The sequence below is a fragment of the Cucurbita pepo genome, chromosome 20 (genome assembly GCF_057944985.1).
Source record: "Cucurbita pepo subsp. pepo isolate OVF chromosome 20, ASM5794498v1, whole genome shotgun sequence".
Classification (NCBI taxonomy): Eukaryota; Viridiplantae; Streptophyta; class Magnoliopsida; order Cucurbitales; family Cucurbitaceae; genus Cucurbita; species Cucurbita pepo.
In genome coordinates, this window is record NC_141817.1 from 1,558,218 (window position 1) to 1,577,884 (window position 19,667).

At 39.1% G+C, this 19,667-nt stretch overlaps 5 protein-coding genes, 1 long non-coding RNA gene and 1 other non-coding gene across 9 annotated transcripts; 3 read left to right on the forward strand and 4 right to left on the reverse strand.

Moving 5' to 3' along the window:
- The first annotated feature begins 97 nt into the window (after window positions 1-97).
- CAT5 (cationic amino acid transporter 5) lies at window positions 98-2,329 on the forward strand. Its single transcript, XM_023663861.2, has one exon. The coding sequence runs from the start codon at window positions 295-297 to the stop codon at window positions 2,080-2,082; it is 1,788 nt and encodes a 595-aa protein (XP_023519629.1). The 5' UTR covers window positions 98-294; the 3' UTR covers window positions 2,083-2,329.
- A 10-nt stretch (window positions 2,330-2,339) lies between these two features.
- LOC111783000 (37S ribosomal protein S27) lies at window positions 2,340-4,380 on the reverse strand. Of its 2 annotated transcripts, none has more exons than XM_023663864.2 (3): window positions 4,227-4,380; window positions 3,011-3,246; window positions 2,340-2,580 (listed from the first exon to the last, which is right to left on the reverse strand). In XM_023663864.2, the coding sequence occupies exons 2-3, from the start codon at window positions 3,226-3,228 to the stop codon at window positions 2,490-2,492; spliced, it is 309 nt and encodes a 102-aa protein (XP_023519632.1). In that variant the 5' UTR covers window positions 3,229-3,246; window positions 4,227-4,380; the 3' UTR covers window positions 2,340-2,489. The 2 variants fall into 2 exon arrangements, with proteins under 2 accessions (XP_023519632.1, XP_023519633.1); XM_023663865.2 differs by having other exon boundaries at window positions 3,011-3,269; window positions 4,227-4,347.
- A 622-nt stretch (window positions 4,381-5,002) lies between these two features.
- On the reverse strand, window positions 5,003-9,349 carry PTAC14 (plastid transcriptionally active 14). Its single transcript, XM_023664491.2, has 13 exons — window positions 9,166-9,349; window positions 8,924-9,076; window positions 8,640-8,777; window positions 8,387-8,512; window positions 8,032-8,160; window positions 7,340-7,429; window positions 7,092-7,242; window positions 6,755-6,864; window positions 5,973-6,044; window positions 5,786-5,891; window positions 5,508-5,705; window positions 5,351-5,393; window positions 5,003-5,262 (listed from the first exon to the last, which is right to left on the reverse strand). The coding sequence occupies exons 1-13, from the start codon at window positions 9,220-9,222 to the stop codon at window positions 5,184-5,186; spliced, it is 1,452 nt and encodes a 483-aa protein (XP_023520259.1). The 5' UTR covers window positions 9,223-9,349; the 3' UTR covers window positions 5,003-5,183.
- Window positions 6,462-6,535, forward strand: TRNAI-UAU (transfer RNA isoleucine (anticodon UAU)). The gene has a single exon. It is a non-coding gene; the product is annotated as a tRNA-Ile (tRNA).
- A 573-nt stretch (window positions 9,350-9,922) lies between the features above and the next one.
- LOC111783563 (uncharacterized) lies at window positions 9,923-12,070 on the reverse strand. Its single transcript, XM_087120843.1, has 2 exons — window positions 11,213-12,070; window positions 9,923-10,177 (listed from the first exon to the last, which is right to left on the reverse strand). The coding sequence occupies exon 1, from the start codon at window positions 11,985-11,987 to the stop codon at window positions 11,223-11,225; it is 765 nt and encodes a 254-aa protein (XP_086976969.1). The 5' UTR covers window positions 11,988-12,070; the 3' UTR covers window positions 9,923-10,177; window positions 11,213-11,222.
- A 1,971-nt stretch (window positions 12,071-14,041) lies between these two features.
- LOC111783645 (uncharacterized) lies at window positions 14,042-15,344 on the reverse strand. The gene is made up of 3 exons (XR_002813391.2): window positions 15,195-15,344; window positions 14,431-14,505; window positions 14,042-14,138 (listed from the first exon to the last, which is right to left on the reverse strand). It is a non-coding gene; the product is annotated as an uncharacterized LOC111783645 (long non-coding RNA).
- A 19-nt stretch (window positions 15,345-15,363) lies between these two features.
- Window positions 15,364-19,474, forward strand: GSO1 (Leucine-rich repeat transmembrane protein kinase). Of its 2 annotated transcripts, XM_023664559.2 has the most exons (3): window positions 15,364-17,172; window positions 17,761-18,939; window positions 19,018-19,474. In XM_023664559.2, the coding sequence occupies exons 1-3, from the start codon at window positions 15,510-15,512 to the stop codon at window positions 19,389-19,391; spliced, it is 3,216 nt and encodes a 1,071-aa protein (XP_023520327.2). In that variant the 5' UTR covers window positions 15,364-15,509; the 3' UTR covers window positions 19,392-19,474. The 2 variants fall into 2 exon arrangements, with proteins under 2 accessions (XP_023520327.2, XP_023520326.2); XM_023664558.2 differs by having other exon boundaries at window positions 15,364-18,939.
- Window positions 19,475-19,667: the final 193 nt, after the last annotated feature.

Genomic DNA, 19,667 nt, shown 5'->3' on the forward strand with positions numbered 1-19,667 from the left:
AATCCTACAGAAACCAGAAAACAGAGCAAGCATAAAAGTCAAGAAGAATTATAGATTTGATGAGATTTAGGAACAACCAAGCACAGCCAAAGTAGTTGACTTGGAAGTCTTCGATCCTAACGTCAATGGGAGCATTCAGATATTTCTGTAAGACGGTCATTTTCGGGTTGGAGCTACGAGACAAGCAACATCAATCCAAGCCCACCATCGGCATCTTCGAAACCCCCCCTCCTTACCATTAGCCAGTGGCCACAGTGCTAATGGATTTAAACTCTATATAGACCACATTGTCACATGCCCATTTCCATAGAAAGCAGAATGGGCGACGATATTGTTCAGCAGCAGAGAAGCTATTGGTGGAGATGGAGCAAACAAGATTTCTTGCCGGAAGAATCCTTCCAGAGTTTGAGCAATTACCGGACTGCTCTGTCTCAGACATGGTTTCGATTCATGGACCGTCTTCAAAGCAGATCATTTGACGAGAATGAAATCGGGGAGCTAAGAAAACGAAGTGAGAATGAAATGAAACGCTGCTTAACTTGGTGGGATCTCACCTGGTTTGGATTTGGGGCTGTAATTGGCGCAGGGATCTTCGTTCTTACCGGCCAAGAAGCCAATAAACATGCTGGACCAGCCATTGTTCTGTCCTATGTAGCTTCCGGTGTTTCTGCAATGCTCTCTGTTTTTTGCTATACAGAGTTCGCCGTTGAAATCCCAGTTGCAGGGGGCTCTTTTGCTTACCTGAGGATTGAATTGGGGGACTTTGCTGCTTTCATCACTGCTGGCAACATTCTCCTCGAGAGCATTGTCGGTACCGCCGCTGTCGCCCGAGCTTGGACTTCTTACTTAACCTCACTGCTGGACAGACCCGACAATTCGTTGCGTATCCACACGAATCTGAAAGATGGGTTCAATCTTCTTGACCCAATTGCTGTTGGGGTCTTGACGATCGCTGCAACGATAGCGATGATCAGCACGAGGAAAACTTCATACCTGAATTGGATTGCTTCTGCTGTTAATACAGTGGTGATTCTGTTTGTTATAATTGCTGGTTTCGTACATGCTGATAAATCAAATTTGACTCCTTTTATGCCATTTGGGGTGAAAGGAGTGTTCCAAGCTGCTGCAATTGTGTACTTTGCATATGGAGGTTTTGATAACATTGCTACAATGGCTGAGGAAACTAAAAATCCATCAAAAGACATACCTTTGGGATTGTTGGGATCAATGTCGGTTATCACTGTGATATACTGTCTGATGGCTCTGTCGCTGAGTATGATGCAGAAGTATACTGATATCAACCCAGATGCAGCCTACTCTGTTGCCTTTGAGAGTGTTGGAATGAAATGGGCTAAGTATTTGGTGGCTCTTGGTGCTCTGAAGGGGATGACTACTGTTCTTCTGGTTGGGGCGCTCGGGCAAGGTCGGTATATAACGCACATTGCTCGAGCTCACATGATTCCTCCTTGGTTTGCTCTTGTTCATCCAAAGACTGGAACTCCGATTAATGCTACACTGTTGATTACCGTAGCAAGTGGTTCAGTTGCTTTCTTCTCTAGCTTGGATGTTCTGGCGAGCTTGTTGTCGGTCAGCACGCTGTTCGTCTTTATGATGATGGCCGTGGCGCTTCTGGTCAGGAGATACTATGCAAGAGGGGTCACTCCACGGTCACACCAGTTGAAGCTTTTCATTCTACTGATAACCATCATTGCTTCCTCCATGGCAACTTCTGCATACTGGGGGCTTTACTCAAATGGTTGGGTAGGATACGTCGTGACCGTTCCCATATGGTTTCTAGGGACGTTGGGGATTTCATTGCTTCTGCCAATGCAAAGAAAGCCAAAAGTTTGGGGCGTACCGCTCGTGCCATGGCTGCCGAGTTTGTCGATTGCAACCAACGTCTTTCTCATGGGATCATTGGGTCCTGAGGCTTTTGAAAGATTTGGAATCTGCACACTCGTGATGCTTATCTATTATGTTTTCTTTGGTCTTCATGCAACCTATGATATGGCTCATCAAGACGACAAATTAATGACCCAAAAGCAGATCAATGAAGAAACCACGCCCAGTGCAGGACCTTAGATTTAGATCTTGGAGGAAAATGAACCGCATTTCAGTTCCAAGGCAATCAAATTATCATTCCTGAACCTGATATTTGCAGTCAGAGAATTGTTCACGAATCAAAGCTCTAGTAATGAATTCTAGCAGTTGGTTCTCTCCAACATACAAGTATACTGTTCTATTAATGCCTTTTGTTTCCAGACTACGCATGGTGCGCTGCTCTGTTTCTGGCTTTTTGCATAATATAGTATGTATTACTTTGCTTCAAGGGCGCTCAATTATCAATGAAGAATCTTCAGAGTGAATATCGATTATGATGAATAGAAGTCGTTACAACTATGAGAAACTGGTCCATAACCTAAACTTTAGGCAGGAAAAAACAACAAAAAGATAAAGCCCTAGCAGGAACAATTCCACTGTCATTGTCTCTACTTGTTGCGCTTGGCTGCACGCCTGCCTTGACCCTTCTTAGGTGGTCCCTTACCGCGCCGCTTCAGCATTTCGAGCTTGGACAAGCGCCTAACAAGGTAGATTGCAGATGATCAGAATATTGAGACAAATCTGTTGGGAACAATTTCTGTTCTACCCGGAGTATGTATTTATTTCATGTTAATTTCCTTCTCCAAATAACATTAAGATCCTGATATTCAATTACAAAAGACATGAGCATAGTTCAGTAGTTGAGGCACTTCTTTCCCTTGAGCTTGGAAGTTGAAATCCACACCCCCAAATTTGTTTAAAAATGCACCGATTGAAACCCCCTTTCACTAATCAGAAAATTCACTAGTGTGTATATACCTAAAGTCCCCCATTTTCCAAGCTAAACACATATGGCCTTCCTACAAATCACTCCTTATCCTAATATCACCCAATATATTGATGGAGAAAATCTACATCTTATGCATAAAAAATTTGTTCAAATGATAGGTCAAATAGAAAGAGAGTGTACTCTTGTTCTTGACGAGCCATGATAAGAGGATCATCCTTCTTGATGTCATATGGATACCACTCTGCTACTTTGTCACCGATGAGTTTTTTGCGCAGAAGCTTGTGGGTAGATCGTTGACCTGTCGGGTTAAGTACGTGACCAAATATCCTTGCCCTTGCTTCTGTTACTCCCTTATTGAGTGCTGCAGCAATCATACCCTTCAGGCTATTCGTAGCCATCCTCTCTTCAAGTTTTCCCTATGCACATCACCAAGGGAACACTTACAGGATTTTAGTATGCAAAAACATGTTTTAAGCATTAGAAGCTTCAACTTGTGAATTAGAACTATCCAACACCAAACCTACTGAAAATTCTCACTAGATAATGATTACGAAGAATGTAAATGAGCCTTTTGTCCAACCTTCAAATAGAAAGTTTCACTTGCGATATCAATACTCTCTTGGGGGTATAAAGTGTCCAGTAATACGAAATGTTAGTGGTTCCCAATCCCTAATTCCTAATTCCAAAGAAATACTGAGGAAAATCAATGAAGAATCATACAAAATATCGGACTCGACAACGAAGCTCTAAGGCTCATAAACCAAACACCTCACATTGCTTGACAGTGCATCCATATCGAAATGGGTCATTTTCAATTGCTCTACACCACGCAGTATGCTAATTAATAGTTTCGTATTATAAAAAGTTCACGGGAATAGAACAAAAATTGAAGCCATGGTGATCCTATTATCAATAAGAACTTGCAGAGCAATCAAAATCGGTTCTCACTTAGAAATAGCCCTAGAAATTAGAATTAGAACTGACATGCGATTATTATCTCAATAACAAGAACGTAACTTAGATGTCTCAGCAGGTTTTCACAAGTTCACAGCTTAGTCAAGAAGCGAAGTTCGTTGAGCATTATATCATCTAATCTTCGAGTACCCTAGGTTAGACTATACGGACCCTATTTCAGATCGAATGCAATTGACCGATTGATGGAAGGCTGCAGCAGAAGACGAGGTTGGCGTGGTGGCGTGAGGTTGCACCAAAAGTGAGACAATAAGAGGATAAAAAGTGGCGGTGGAGTGTGCGGGGATCATCGATCGGCGACGGAAACACAGAAAAGGGAAAGAAAGATGGAGTCTACACTTCTTTCCTTTCCCATTTCTTAACATAATATAAATAGAAATATAGAAAATAAAATATACAAAATCATGGAAAAAAATCAACATACCAGTCGCAGAGAGTCTGGAAGTGCAAAATTTGCAAGCTTGATTGGTTGGGGAGGTAATCGCCGCCGCCGCCAAGGGTGGAGAGCGTCCAGAGATCATCAGCGGAGTACAGAGTCGTTTTATCTTAAAACCCCTCTCCATGAGTAAACCTTGGTTTGGTTTGGTTTGGTTTGGTTTTCTTGAATTTTGCCTAAACCGAAAACCGAACCAACATTCACGGTTTGAAGTCCAGACTAATATTTAGGAAAAATATCATTATTTACGCATTTATTTATTTTTACTCCAAAATTTACTTTAAATTTAATTAAATGTCATGAATTTTACCTTCAAATTAATTTTCATATGAAATATCATTTTATTTAAAATTGTGGGCTTTTTTAAGGCTTAATTTTTATTTAAATTAATTAGTTTTTAAAAAGTTTTTACTTTACTTTTTGTATAAAAATATAGTAGGTGAAATCTTGCAAAAAAGTAAAATTTAATAAAATTAGTATTTCTTTTTGGTAAAAATCAATACAATTTATCAAGTTAGGGTAAAAATTTGAGTAAAATCTGAGTTTCTTAAAAATATTTATTACTGGCCGGTTTGGTATTTATTAGCTTGGTTGCATTAAACCAAGCCGAAAAGGTTTGGTTTTCTCTTTTTTAAATAATCGAACCAAACCGGTAAAGCTGATCTGAGGTATGAAGTATGAACTTGAATTAAATCCTTTATATTCACAGAACATTGATAATATGTTTATTTGCAGAATTAGATTACAAAGAAATGGATAAGAAATATAAGAAAGAGGCAACCATTCAAGATTATCAAATTTTTCCCGTTGATGCTACAATTAATAACGACTAATAACTGAATTTACTTCATGAAATTTATGTAGCTACACCAACATCTTTACAGGGACTGAAACACAATTTCATAATACCTGCTAAGCTCAAATTGCAGTACAAAATTTTCAGAACTAGAACAGTATCCGTTCTTGATAAACATCCAATGCCTTGATCACTTTCTCCATGAACAACTTTCGGTGCAATCTGTATCTGCAGCCATGAAAACAAATGGGAACTTGATGAAACTCCATTAATGATATCATAAAATCAGCTTTAGATATAAGAAGTTAATGTTTACTTGATCGAGGCTTCTAGCGTTCTTGTAGCTTGTGGCATAGAATCTGTTGGTTGTTTCACACAGCAACGTCATAAGGTATTATTAATATCTTCAAATATAAGAAGATCTTGAGGTTTTTTTAGTGGTTTGCATTTAACTTTGGGACTGCATGGCGTACCTAGGATTTTTTGGTCTTGTTCTGATGTGGTCGGGAATGCTGCGAGCATCCGTTGGCATTCTTCTTGTAACTCTTTAACTGCTTTCCTCTCCCTGCTTGGGCTAGGTGGGATATCTCCATCTGACCATGAAGGCAGAGATCTTGCTGCTGCAATTACCGCTCCGTCAACGAATGTATCTTCCTCGTTCGATAACCGACCTGCGATCGTCATTTGGTCAGTTTGTTCAGCACTTGGTAAACAAAAGAGGTAAACAAAAGAAAGTTTTGATTAACAATACCATTGTAGTAATAACCATCAGGAAGCCCAGCTATGTTGAAAACTGATAAGAATGAATCTAAGTGAATACGCGCATTCCCGGAGAACTCGATCATATCCCAAGGGTTCTGCAGTTCCCCATGTTAGATGTTTACATGAAATAAACAAGATCAAATATATTTGGAAAGTTGTGGTGGAGATGAAATTACCACAGGAGATGAAAAACCATATCTCTGCAGAAACATGTCGTTCGTTTGGCCATTCATGTAATTGACTGTCATCTGCAAATAAAATTTGATACTTCAAGAAAATATACAATGTAAATTTGATCTCTTGCTTACAAAAGCATAAACATCTAAGACAAAGGCCAAAAGAAAAATTCTCATATCACCCTCATTCCCCCGGTTAGTATTTACTGTAGGACGAAAAATAAAACCATCAACCATCTTCTTTTTCCTTTTTTTTCTTTGCTGTTCCTTGGCTGTGGAAAGTTGGCCAAGATTATGCAACAAGTTCAGACTAATTTGGTGTCGGCAAGAAGAACTAAATTTGGCGCTTTGAGCTAACAGCCCAAGCCCACGGCTAACAGATATTGCCCGTTTTAGCTCATTATGTTGCGTCTATTAGGGAGAGATTTCCACACCCGTATAAGGAATGTTTCGTACTCCTCCCAATAAAAATTTCTGAAAGAATCAATAGGTCCCGTAGCTCAGTTGGTTAGAGCGCTGGTCTTATGAGCCGGAGGTCGCGAGTTCGAGCCTCGCCGGGACCAGTTGATGATTCTTCCATAAATTTTTATTGTAAGATCTCACATCTGTTGGAGAGGGGAAGGAACATTCCTTAGAAACCACCTCTCCATAATAGATGCTTACACACTTTTGAGAGCTTGAAACCGAGAACTTTTTGCAATGATGCAACCAACATGCTTTCATATAAGATTGAGTTATGCAGGGACATTGCTAAATTTGAATATAATAAGACAATGAGAAACCTCTTGCCCTTTTTTGATCTGCTGCCCAGCATTTATCATCACCTCAAGCATCCGATCCTTAAAACGCCAGTGGAAAAAACAATTTGGTCGGAAAGAATGATTCAGCATATCTGCATAATATAGTTAAGAAAAATACACAATTAATGTAATATAATCAAAGGATGCCAAAAGGTATGTGACATATACTAATCCCGTGATGCATTTTGAGGCATCTCAGCCTTTAATTCTAATGAAAATGTTGCCAACAGTTCTGTAACGTTGATTCTTATCCAAAAACAGAGCAATTGCAAAACATGATATATAAACACGACTTTATGTTTGTTGTCCAGAAGTTTACCAGCATAAGGAATTAGCATATTTGCATCTTGTACTAAAGCTCCGATCCTTGTTTGCATGTTTATGCATCGTGATTGTGCTATACTCACAGCCCAAATGAATCTTTTAGGATCTCGAGCAAGCCGCTTAATTTTAAGGGGTACACCACTGTGCTGTAGTATTATAGCAACAAAGTTGTAAAACAGCAGCAGGCACATTTGTATAATGGAAAATTAATAGCATACTCCATCCATGTAACAGAAAATTTACCCAGTTCCTTTCCCAGAAATCTAAAGCACGATGCTGCTGGTCTCTGATGGTTGAAGCAAGATTTGGATCCTGTAGCTCCAAAAGTTCTTCCTAAAATGCATAACAGATTTCAAATAACACAAGTTACTCATTAAGGAACCATAAAACTGATAAGAAATGAATTGATCAAAGGACAAAAATACTAATTCTCCCTTAAAACAAATAGAGGATTGGAGAGAAAACAAGTAAATATTGATGGCATGACGGCTAATACCAATATTGTTTAATCACTAATTCTCCCTTCTGACACTAGTTAAAAAGTTACTATGGAAAAACATATGTGGACGGATGATTTTCTTACCCTCCTAGTCGATAGTATATGTTACAGCCTAAGCCGATGCTTCATTCCCCTCTCCAATCGATGTGGGATCTCACAATCCACCCCATTCGGGCCTAGTGTCCTCGATGGCACACCACTAGGTTTTCTCTTCCGGGCTTCCCCCAGGATTTTAAAACGCGTCCACAAGGGAGAGGTTTCCACACTCTTATAAAAAATGTTTCGTTCTCCTCTCCAACTGATGTGGTATCTCACAGTATAAGTCTTAACAAATTGAGCTATGTTCATGTTGACTCATTAGATCATATTATACTTTTATAGTTGGTTAAATGAAATGAAATGCATCAACTCGTTAGGCACAAAACATATTTTCTACCTCGGAGGCTAGAAGTAAGCTTGTACATTCGTCAATACTTGGTAGAAAATCACCATAGAGCTGCCAAAAGTTGTCATCTCGATCAAATGCATACAGCAGAAGACACGCTAACCTTAAATCCCAATCAGTCTGCCATCCAAAGATATGCCTTATATCAGTTATTTACAAACAAAAGAACGAAATCAATAAAAATAATAACAGGTTGGTATTCATTTAAACAAAATATGCTAACTGAGAGTGTATTCAAATTGAATGGGATAAAATATAAGAACCAGGTAGGACCCAGAGACATAAACCAAATCAACGAAACTGAGCTCAGAAATATTATCTTCAATCTTATGAAAAGTTCATGTACCTCTGGATTTGTCGAATTAATTATATCGAATATCGGATGACCCACTGGAATTATATCAGGGAAAAACATCCAGGGGAGTTTCTGGCTTATGGTTAACATTAGTTCTAATGGAATTTCCATGATTACCTGTGAACCAATAGATAAAGAAAACACCATTGTTAGTTATCACAACCAATAAATAGCAACCAAGGTCTGTAAAAGACGATGCGTTTGAACAGAACTGAGAATTTGAGAAGCAACGTATGAAACTGACCCTAGCACGGCGAAGAGGTTCAACATCTTTGGAAGCATATACACCAAACCCATCAGGTCCTTCTTTGAATTCGATTCCATAAGCTCGCATACTTCTAACAAATCCTATCTTATAGAAATCAGGGTCTGCTGGTTCCAACTACGGGAGTTTCAAGGGGGAAAATCAGTCATTAAGATTCAACGTTAACCCAACGCACGAGGATGTCAAATCATTTTACAAAATTGTTCATGGAATACGAAAAGTAAATAATATAACACATTTGATTGGCAAAGAACTTTACGGACCTCAGAAGGAGAAGATTCGTCGGCTTTCGGAGGTTGTAGAAGAGGAAATGCGGCGGTTTCGGTTGCAGCTTTAATCGGCCGCAATCTGCTTTTAGGGGAAGTGGACGGATAGTTACTGAATCTTGGCGAGGAGAAAGATCGGAAATCCTTCACCTGCATCCATAATAGAGAGAAAGAGAACAAAAAATGAGAAGCGAACAAGGAGAAAGGTTTGTTGACATAGCGAGAACGGAAGAAAGGACCTGCGGGCAGGAGATGAAGCGATGAGTGGGCTGATGGAAGGAGATAGAATTCGCCATTAGAGGTACCGATCAACAGCAGAGCAGTGCAAAAGGTTGCTGTATGTTTTGCAGAAGAACGTTATCCACTTCAGCTCCCCGCCTCCGTGTTCCCTCCCATTTTTTAAGAACGGCTCAGGCTGATGCTTCACACTGTTTAAGTATATCTTCCGAAGCTGAAATTTTCACTAGTCATTTATTTATTTATTTATTTTAAAGAAAGGGGTTTTATTTGTATATAAATAAAATGTTTTAAATAAGTTTTATATATAAAAAAATAGTTTTGATATAATAAGACGTTCGTGTTTTCAGTCAAAAAAAAAAAAAAAAAAAACGTTCGTGTATACTTTCAGTTAAAAAAAGAACGAGTATGAAGTGGAGAAGAGATCCAAACCTTTGACGATTAAAGAGACTAATTTTATAAAATGCTCAAACCCAAGATGATGATACTAAACTGTGAGATCTCACATTGGTTGGAGAGGGAATCGAAGTATTTCTTATAAAATGCTCAAATCCAAGATGATGACACTAAACCGTGAGATCTCACATTGGTTGGAGAGGGAATCGAAGTATTTCTTATAAAATGCTCAAATCCAAGATGATGACACTAAACCGTGAGATCTCACATTGGTTGGAGAGGGAAACAAAGCATTTCTTATAAGGGTGTAAAATCATGAGGCTTACGGTGATACGTAATGGGTTAAAATGGACAAAATGGACAAAATGAACAATATCTGCTAGCGGTAGACTCCCTGCTCGAGTAATTCGATGAGAAAAAAAAAATTGTGTAGATAAACCCAAAACAGCATTATGTTACATTATGACCTCAATTTCTATGGCAGTTTCTTCGAGTTAATAGCATTTGATATGAACTTGATGTTCATTCAAGCCTTCTGCTGCTCTGAAGATTTCTGAAGACTATAGGAAGTGTCACCATCTTAGATTTCTCTTCCTTCTCCAACAAAGGAACCTGAAACTACAAGATTTTGAACTCTCCGATTAACTTCCCGCAATATAACAAAAGAAACTATGATCTAAAAGCTTAAGTTGATAGGTTAAAGAACGCTCTCCTTCGCTCAATGACAGTATAGATGTTCGAAAAAAAAACTTCGCTAAGATATCATATTAAATTTACTAAAACCCATCAGTTTAAGCATCTTGTTCATGTGGGGGAAAGCTGACGGGTAAACATGAACAATCCTTTAATATGTTGTTAAAGCTTGGAGTTTTCCATTAGGTGCATCAATACAAGTTGCAAGAATAGTACAGAAATCATGGTTTGTGGTAATTATGCAACGGTCCAAGTTCACTGCTAACCGATATTATCCTTTTTGGGCTTTCCCTCAAAATTTTAAAAACGTGTCTATTAAGGAGAAGTTTCCACACACTTATAAGACTCATTTCTAACTGATATGGGATCTCACAATCCCCACCCTCTTTGGTGTTAATGTCCTTGCTGACACAACTCTTGGTGTCTGGCAAGGGATTTTATGAGGGTGTGGAAACCTCTCCTTAGTAGACACGTTTTAAAAACCTTGAGAGGAAGCTCGAAAGGGAAAGCCTAAAGAGAAAATATCTGCAAGTGGTGGATTTGGGTCGTTACAAATGGTATCAGAGTCAGAGGTGAGGACGAAACATTCTGTAAAAGGGTGTGGAAATCTCTCCCTAGTAGACAAGTTTCAAGGGAAGCTCGAAAGGAAAAGTTTAAAGAGGACAATATCTACGAGTTGTGACACATTTATAAATGAAATACTCGTAACACATTTATAAATGAAATGTGTTGTAGATGTCACAACTCATGGCACAAACTAATGCACTGGTTCAGGCAGATAGACAAGCAGGAAGAATGATGTGGGTTAGAAGCTTGCCCTTTAATTGATAATTGATAGATTGGAATGAACTAAAAAACTCAATAAAGAACCATGCGAATCAAGTATCCAGTTTATTCTGAATATCATCAAATTTCGAGGTAGTGATAACATAATTGAGTCACAGAGAGCAAATGGCTTACCAGAAGATCTCTATTCAATCCAATTGTTGATGATACTGTCCAACAATTCCGACACCTTTTTCAGATGGTCACTGGTATTCCGATCGCCAATGGAATTCAAAGTCTCACTCAACTCTGTTGCTTCGCCGATCATCGCTTCTCTCAGCAAACACCTAAAAACCCAACTCCTCAGATCGTAATCCGGAACCAAATTCGAGTCAATCATGTTCTTCAGAATCTTCAAAGCATCAAGTACCATACCCTTCCTACACAGTCCCGCAATTAGGGTTTTATAAACCCTCTCATCCGGCTTACATGGCGACCCTGGTCTTAGCATCCAATGGAAAATCTTCAAGGCCTCCTTAAATTTCCGCTGCTTACAATAAGAGAAAACAAGCATGGTGATAATAGGGCTTGAATAGAGAAGCGCATTCCGGTGGTGCTTGAGACGGGTGAGGAGGGACATCGTGAGGGCGAAATCGGATTGGGAAGCAAGGGAATGGGAAAGAATCGAGAGAGGAAGCGATTGAAGTGAAAGATTTGTGAGGAGCGCCGTGTCCAGAAGTGTGATGGCAGTGGAGTGGTGGTTGTCGAGGCAGAGACGAGGAAGAAGGAGACTGATCTTTGTGAGCTCGTCTTGGGTAAGAGTCGTATTGATTTTACTGGCTGCGGAATCATAAACGGAGGAGGAGGAAGAGGAAAATGGAGTACCAATGGCCGGAATTTGATCGTGAACGAGCTGCGGTGGAAGTGGACGACGGTGGAGGGGAAGAAGCCGTTGCCTTATCGTCTTCATTTCCTCTCTGGAAATTGTATGCTCCGGCGAACGCTACTGATTCCTGCAAATTCTCATTCGGTGTAGAGAGTCAAATTAGTGAACAAAAGGCCCATTTTTTTGGGCGTTGTAGCATCATGGTCCACTTAGTCTGTGGCCCATTGGCCTTTTGTTCTCAACAAGTTGAAGTATTTTGGACTCGGTGATGATGGGTCTGGTTTCCCCGTTGCGCTTCCAATGGTGTGCCCTTCTCGTAATCCAGAAGAATAGAACCATCGCAAGTTAGGAATCACAACTCTCCGTAACATAACAGTATGATATTGTTCACTTTGAGTATAAGCTCTTATGGCTTTGCTATCAATAGAGATAGTATTCCCCACTTATAAACACATGATCTTTGGACACATTCCCAATAATCATCAACAATTCTTCCCTCGAACAAAATACACTATAAGTCTCCCCTTAATTGAGGCTCGACTCCTTTTTCTGGAGTCATCGAACAAAGTACACCCCTTGTTCGACACTTTAGTCACTTTTGACTACACCTTCGAGACCCACAATTCTTTGTTTGATAGTTGAGGATTCTATTGACATGGTTAAATTTAGGGCATGATTCTAATACCAGGAATCACGACTCTCCACAATGGGATAATATTTATTCACTTTGAACATAAGTTCTCGTGGGTTTGTTTTCGTGGGTTTATTTTTGGTTGAGGAATGATATAAAAAATTAAGAAAACATTAAATAAGTGAGGAAAAATGAGAAAAAAAAAATTAGTATTTATATATATTTTTTCAATTTAAAAAATATTAATAAAACTTTTCAAAATATAAATATAATTTTTGAAATCGAGTATTTTCAATAGATTAGTCTTATTTATTAATATATATATATATATATGTTATTTGTTTTATGATAGTTCCCATGAACACCATTACAAAAAATATGAGAAAGGAAAATCAAATATTAAAATAATGAATTAACATAATAAATATATAAACAAAATTAACATTGTGGAAAGTGGTTTGAATAATTGAACCACCAGCTTATCATGAAATTAATGATTCATCCTCAAAGCGTTGATAATTAAATGCAAGGGACAAATTATTATTAATTTACAGTCTTTGTCCTACTCTGTTTGGACAAGGCATATACATATATTTTAATATAAATCGCTTAATTAAGTTAATTAAGATAATTAATTTGTTTGGTTTAGCTACCTGCTTTGATTCCCCATTTAAATGTTACTGTATTGTTCGCAAGGAAATTCCATCATTAATTAATTTACTCTAGTTACTTGGTAGTCTTCTCATTTATTGCTTTTATTTAAAATTGTGGAGCTCACAACAATATGTAAAAAGTCAAAACGGATAATATCGACTAACGGTGTCCTTGAATTGTTACAAATAGTATCAGGGTTAGGCACTAGACGGTGTGCCGCGTGATGACGCTGGCCCCAAGGAGATGGATTGTGAGATCCCAAATTATTTAGAGAAAAAAACAGAACATTTCTTATAAGAGGATGGAAACCTCTCTTTAATACATGTGTTTTAAAATTGTAAAGCTGACGACGATATATAACTAGCTAAAACATTATTACAAATATGTAACTTATTTCACTAAATTATCTAGCACATACGGCTAAAACTCCATTGAGATGCATAAAATTTTTGACATTTAGATTTTACTAAATGTTTTAAAAATGGTAGCCAAATAATTAAAAAATAGAATAGGCCAAGTCTAGAAGACAAATCAAAATGTTATTTATTTTTGTAATTAGAACAAAATGAACCCACTTTACAAGAAGAAAAAAAAAGTCTATCTTTTCTGAATTTATTGTGTTTTTGTCTTTCGTTCGATTTTATTGACAATAGTAACCGTGTATTTTTTCTCTTATTACATTATTCATTCGTATGTTAAATTATGAATCAATTGATTGGACAATGGATTAGCGTAAATTTTTAAAAGAACCGAGAAAAAGAATAAAGCACCAATTAACAAGAATTACTTTTTACTTTTTAGGAAAATTAACAATACTTAACTTTTGTAAGTTGATAAGAGAATATTAATTCACAACCACCCTTATCTACAAGCACTAGTTATTTATTATTTTTGATGAAGCTAATAATCTTACCCTTTGGTTCAGAGTCCTATGGAGTGCTCCTTGGGTTCTGCACAACATCAGTGGCTACGATTAAAAGCTAGCTACACAGGAATTTTACGTGTCATTCATTGATAAACATGCCATTCACAATATTGTTATAATTATCTCACTTAATTCACAATAAACATACAAATTTCATCCATAAACCCTCCCTCTTCTTAACCTCTATATATAATTTAGGTAAAGATTTTAACCATTAACTCAACTTTTACTAGGATATTGTCTTTGAGGCGGACAACAATAGGTAATAGGTCAAAACGAATAATACCTACTAAAACGAACAATAGGTAACAATATACCTAATGACGAGGTGAGAGATTCAATTCCATTCACTCCTCTCGCAAGAGAATAAAGTTCGAATTCCACCCTTCAAGCTTAAAAATACAATGATATTAGTCATATAATAAATCATGAGTTTGGAGAGTTAAGAAATTCAAAAGAGAAAGGTAAGCAAAGGGAAACATATGAGTGGATATTATGATTTGCAGGTTGGTTTATACGTAACAAGATGAACAAATATACATAATATAATGGAGAAAAATTGTGGAATACGAATAGCAAGACAAGAAGGGTTTCAGAAGAGGAAAGATGAGAAGAACAAGACATGAAGGTTTGGTAGGATGAAGCCAACAAAAGTGCATAAAACCCCATATAAATATTGCATGGATTCTGCCCCTCTGTCTCTCTTTTCATTGTTTTTTCAACTGTGGAATTGGTTTTGCTTTTGCATACGTGGGGAATTAGTGAAATTGTGTGTGGGACAGAGCTTTGACTTTTTCTAGCTCATATTCTAAGCCAATTAGGTACTTCAACTGCTCACTTTCTCTACAGAGTTGGTTTTCACTCCATTTCTTAGCTAAGACATTATAACAAGCAAACCCACCATCTCCCTCCTTCCAACCACTGTGACTGTATTGATATTATTGCCATATCGCCTAATTATGATTCCACAAATAGTTAACCCTTTTTTGTTCAGTTTTATAATATGGGCCTTTCTGACCCTCCCTTTTGACCTTCCCGACATTCTATTTATTATTATGGAACTATGAAAGCAGAGATGTACCTCAACTGATTCTGATCCTCATCTGAAATGGAGATAAATAATGGCGTTGTAGCAATCCGATGGTCATTTATGGCATTTGACTGACGGGCAGATCGATATCTCCCAACCATTTGCCTATGCAGTCATTATTATCTGTAGAGTTCGAGAAACCATGGCTCTTCTTCCATGCAGCGCCGCTCTTTGCCTCTTACCATTTTTCACCACGCGTCTTCCATAAGTACTGTCTAAAATTCTACTCTTTTTGAAGAGTATGTACCCTCTGATCATCTCTTGAAATCTCTCCAAGAATAGGGTGTTACTTGCATTTGCAGCAGAATGGCTGATTCTTCTGCTCTGTTTTTACCATTTGTTGTTGTGCTCTGTTTTTTTGTGTGCTCTGTTCCATATGGGTTCGTTTTGTGCAATGGTCAGTTGGATGGTGGTTCGAGTTTAGGCGTGCTTTTGGAGATAAGGAAGTCATTTGTGGATGACCCTGGAAAAGTATTGGAGGGTTGGTCTGAGAGCAATCCGAATTTCTGCACTTGGAGAGGGGTTTCTTGTGGGTCTAACTCGGCGGGTGGCTCGGTTCAAGTGGTGGGACTTAACCTTTCTGACTCGTCACTCGGTGGGTCTATATCGCCAGCACTCGGTAGGTTACAGAACCTGCTCCACCTTGATCTTTCCAGCAACAGCCTAATGGGTCCCATTCCAACAAACCTCTCGGAACTCCATTCGTTGGAATCTTTGCTCCTTTTCTCTAACCAACTCAGTGGGCCGATTCCGGCTGAGCTGGGTTCGATGACGAGTTTACGAGTTATGCGAATCGGCGACAACGCACTTACTGGTTCCATACCCTCTTCGTTTGGAAGTCTTGTGAATTTGGTTACTCTTGGTTTGGCCTCGTGTGGTCTTAGCGGTTTGATACCCCCAGAACTAGGCGGGCTCGGCCGAGTTGAGGATTTGGTTCTACAGCAAAATCAACTCGAGGGTCCGATTCCGAGGGAGCTTGGAAACTGTTCGAGCCTCGTTGTCTTCACTGCAGCTGCTAACAGTCTCAATGGCTCGATACCGATGCAATTGGGTCGTCTCGAGAATCTCCAAATTCTGAACCTCGCTAATAATACTCTCTCCGGTGAGATTCCGGTGGAGCTTGGGGAACTCGGTCAGCTTGTATATTTGAACCTAATGGGAAACCAACTCGAGGGTTCAATTCCAGTTTCACTTGCTGAATTGGGTAATCTCCAGAATCTGGATTTGTCTATGAACAAGCTCTCAAGGGGAATTCCAGAGGAGTTGGGCAATATGGGGAACTTGGAGTTCTTGGTTCTATCGAACAACCATCTTTCTGGTGTCATACCGAGAAAGTTATGTTCCAATGCTTCCAGTTTAGAGCACTTGTCTCTATCTCAGATACAAATCTCCGGCGAGATTCCGGTGGAGTTGATTGAGTGCAGATCGCTAACGCAGATTGATTTGTCTAACAATAAACTTAATGGGTCGATTCCTGATGAGTTTTATGAATTGAGGGGCTTGACTGATATCCTCCTCCATAACAACAGCTTAGTGGGTTCAATTTCACCGGCGATTGCAAACTTCAGCAGTTTGAAGACTCTTGCTCTTTACCATAACAATCTGCAGGGCGATCTCCCACGTGAGATTGGCATGCTTGGGGAACTTGAAATTTTGTATCTCTACGACAATCAGCTGTCGGGGAAAATTCCTTTCGAGTTGGGGAATTGCTCAAACTTGCAGATGATTGATTTCTTTGGGAATCGGTTCAGTGGGGAAATTCCGGTGAGCATTGGAAGATTGAGGGAGCTGAATTTCATTCATCTCAGGCAAAACGAACTTGTGGGTCAAATTCCCGCCACTTTGGGTAACTGCCATAAACTAACCATAGTGGACTTAGCTGACAATCGTCTTTCTGGTGGGATCCCTTCAACATTTGGTTTCCTCGGAGCTCTGGAGCAGCTTATGCTTTACAACAATTCTCTTGAAGGTAATCTTCCTCGTTCATTGATCAATTTAACAAACCTTACAAGAATAAATCTATCCAAAAACAGGTTGAATGGAAGCATTGCTCCATTGTGTGCTTCCCCTTTTTTTCTTTCTTTCGACCTTACACACAATGCGTTTGACGGTGAAATCCCTCCTCAACTGGGAAACTCTTCCTCCCTTGAGAGGTTGAGATTAGGGAACAACAAATTTTCCGGCGAAATTCCGCCGGATTTGGGGAAGATCCGTCAACTGTCCTTGCTGGATTTATCAGGAAATTCTCTTACAGGGTCTATTCCGGCTGAGTTGTCGTTATGTAAGAAACTGACCCACCTTGATCTTAACAGTAACCTTCTTTCTGGAACTATACCAATGTGGCTTGGTAGATTGCCTCAATTAGGAGAAATTAAGCTCTCTTTCAATAAGTTCTCTGGTCCACTGCCTTTGGAGCTATTCAATTGTTCCAAACTGATTGTGCTCACTCTAAATGGAAATCTACTTAATGGAACATTGCCCATGGAAATTGGTAGCCTGGTTTCACTTAACATCCTCAACCTTGATGATAACCAGTTTTCGGGTTCAATTCCTTCAGCTATTGGTAAGGTAAACAAATTATTCGAGCTTCGTATGTCAAGAAACGCTTTAGATGGCAAAATACCAGCTGAGATTTCCCAACTACAGAATCTTCAGAGCATATTGGACCTCAGCTACAATAACCTGACCGGTGAAATTCCCTCCTCTGTTGCTCTGCTGTCCAAACTAGAAGCGCTTGATCTATCTCACAATGAACTGACTGGAGAAGTCCCTCCAGACATTGGTAAGATGACCAGTTTGGGCAAGCTGAACCTAGCTTACAACAAACTAGAAGGAAAACTGGACAAGGACTTCTCACACTGGCCAGATAGTGTATTCCAAGGAAACCATCAACTTTGTGGAGGTCCTCTTGGTCGTTGTAGTGAAGCTTCTTCGAGCCAATCATCGGGTCTGAGTGAAGCGGCAGTGATAGCCATATCTGCAGTCTCAACTTTGGCAGGAATGGCAATTCTATTGCTTACAGTTACCCTTCTCTATAAACACAAACTAGAAAGTTTCAAAAGACGGGGTGAGGTCAACTGCATTTATTCATCTAGTTCTTCCCAAGCACAGAGAAGACCACTTTTCCATAACCCTGGTGGAAATCGAGATTTCAAATGGGAAGAAATTATGGAGGCCACAAACAATTTAAGTGACGATTTCATTATCGGCTCAGGAGGCTCTGGAACAATCTATCGAGCCGAATTACACAGCGGAGAAACTGTTGCTGTTAAGAAGATATTGTGCAAAGATGATCTTTTGTCAAATAGAAGCTTCATAAGAGAGGTCAAGACACTAGGAAGGATAAAGCACAGGCATCTAGTGAAGCTGCTGGGATATTGCATCCACAGAGGAGCAGGCTCAAATCTGTTGATTTATGATTACATGGAGAATGGAAGTGTTTGGGACTGGTTGCACCAACAACCAGTCAATGGGAAAAAGAAAAAGAAGCTTGATTGGGAGGCAAGATTCAGGATTGCTGTTCAATTGGCTCAGGGATTGGAATATCTCCACCATGACTGTTTGCCCAAGATTATCCATAGGGACATCAAATCAAGCAACATCCTTCTTGATTCCAATATGGAGGCACATTTGGGGGATTTCGGCCTAGCAAAAGCCATCGTCGAGAATTACGACACCGACACCGACACAGAATCCAAAACATGGTTTGCAGGTTCTTATGGCTACATAGCTCCAGGTAACACCATTTTTATTCACTTGATTTAGTTGATGGAAATACATAGTTAACATACTGATGCACGTTTCCATTTCCCAGAGTATGCTTATTCTCTGAAGGCAACTGAAAAGAGCGACGTTTACAGCATGGGAATTGTACTGATGGAGCTCATAAGTGGCAAGATGCCTACAGATGAAGCTTTTGGAGTGGATATGGACATGGTAAGATGGGTAGAGACACGAATTGGAATGCGAAGTATGGCTGATAGGGAGGAGTTGATAGACCCATGTTTGAAGCCGCTTATGCCCAATGAAGAATCTGCAGCATTTCAAGTTCTTGAAATAGCTCTCCTATGCACTAAAACCGCGCCACAAGAACGGCCAGCATCTCGGAAAGTTTGCGATCAGCTCCTGCACGTTTATAATCCAAGAACAGAGGGTTATGGGAAGATGCAGACAGATCAATATTCTTGAGAAATAGGTTCATTGGTCATGATCGGTTTGGTTTCAGAGCAATGACTGCTCCTTTGTTATATATAAGAAACAAATTTGTGTTATCTTTAGATGAAAGAAAATGTTCTAGTTTATCAAATAGCTTCATGATATATTAATCTCTCACAAACCACAGATTCTAGAATGCTCAATTCACCTACTGGAAAAGAAGATGGGAAGCAAATCCTTTTAACATTATATTAGTTAGCTTTCATGATTCTCCCATCACAATTGAATTAGAGAATTTATAGAGTTCTT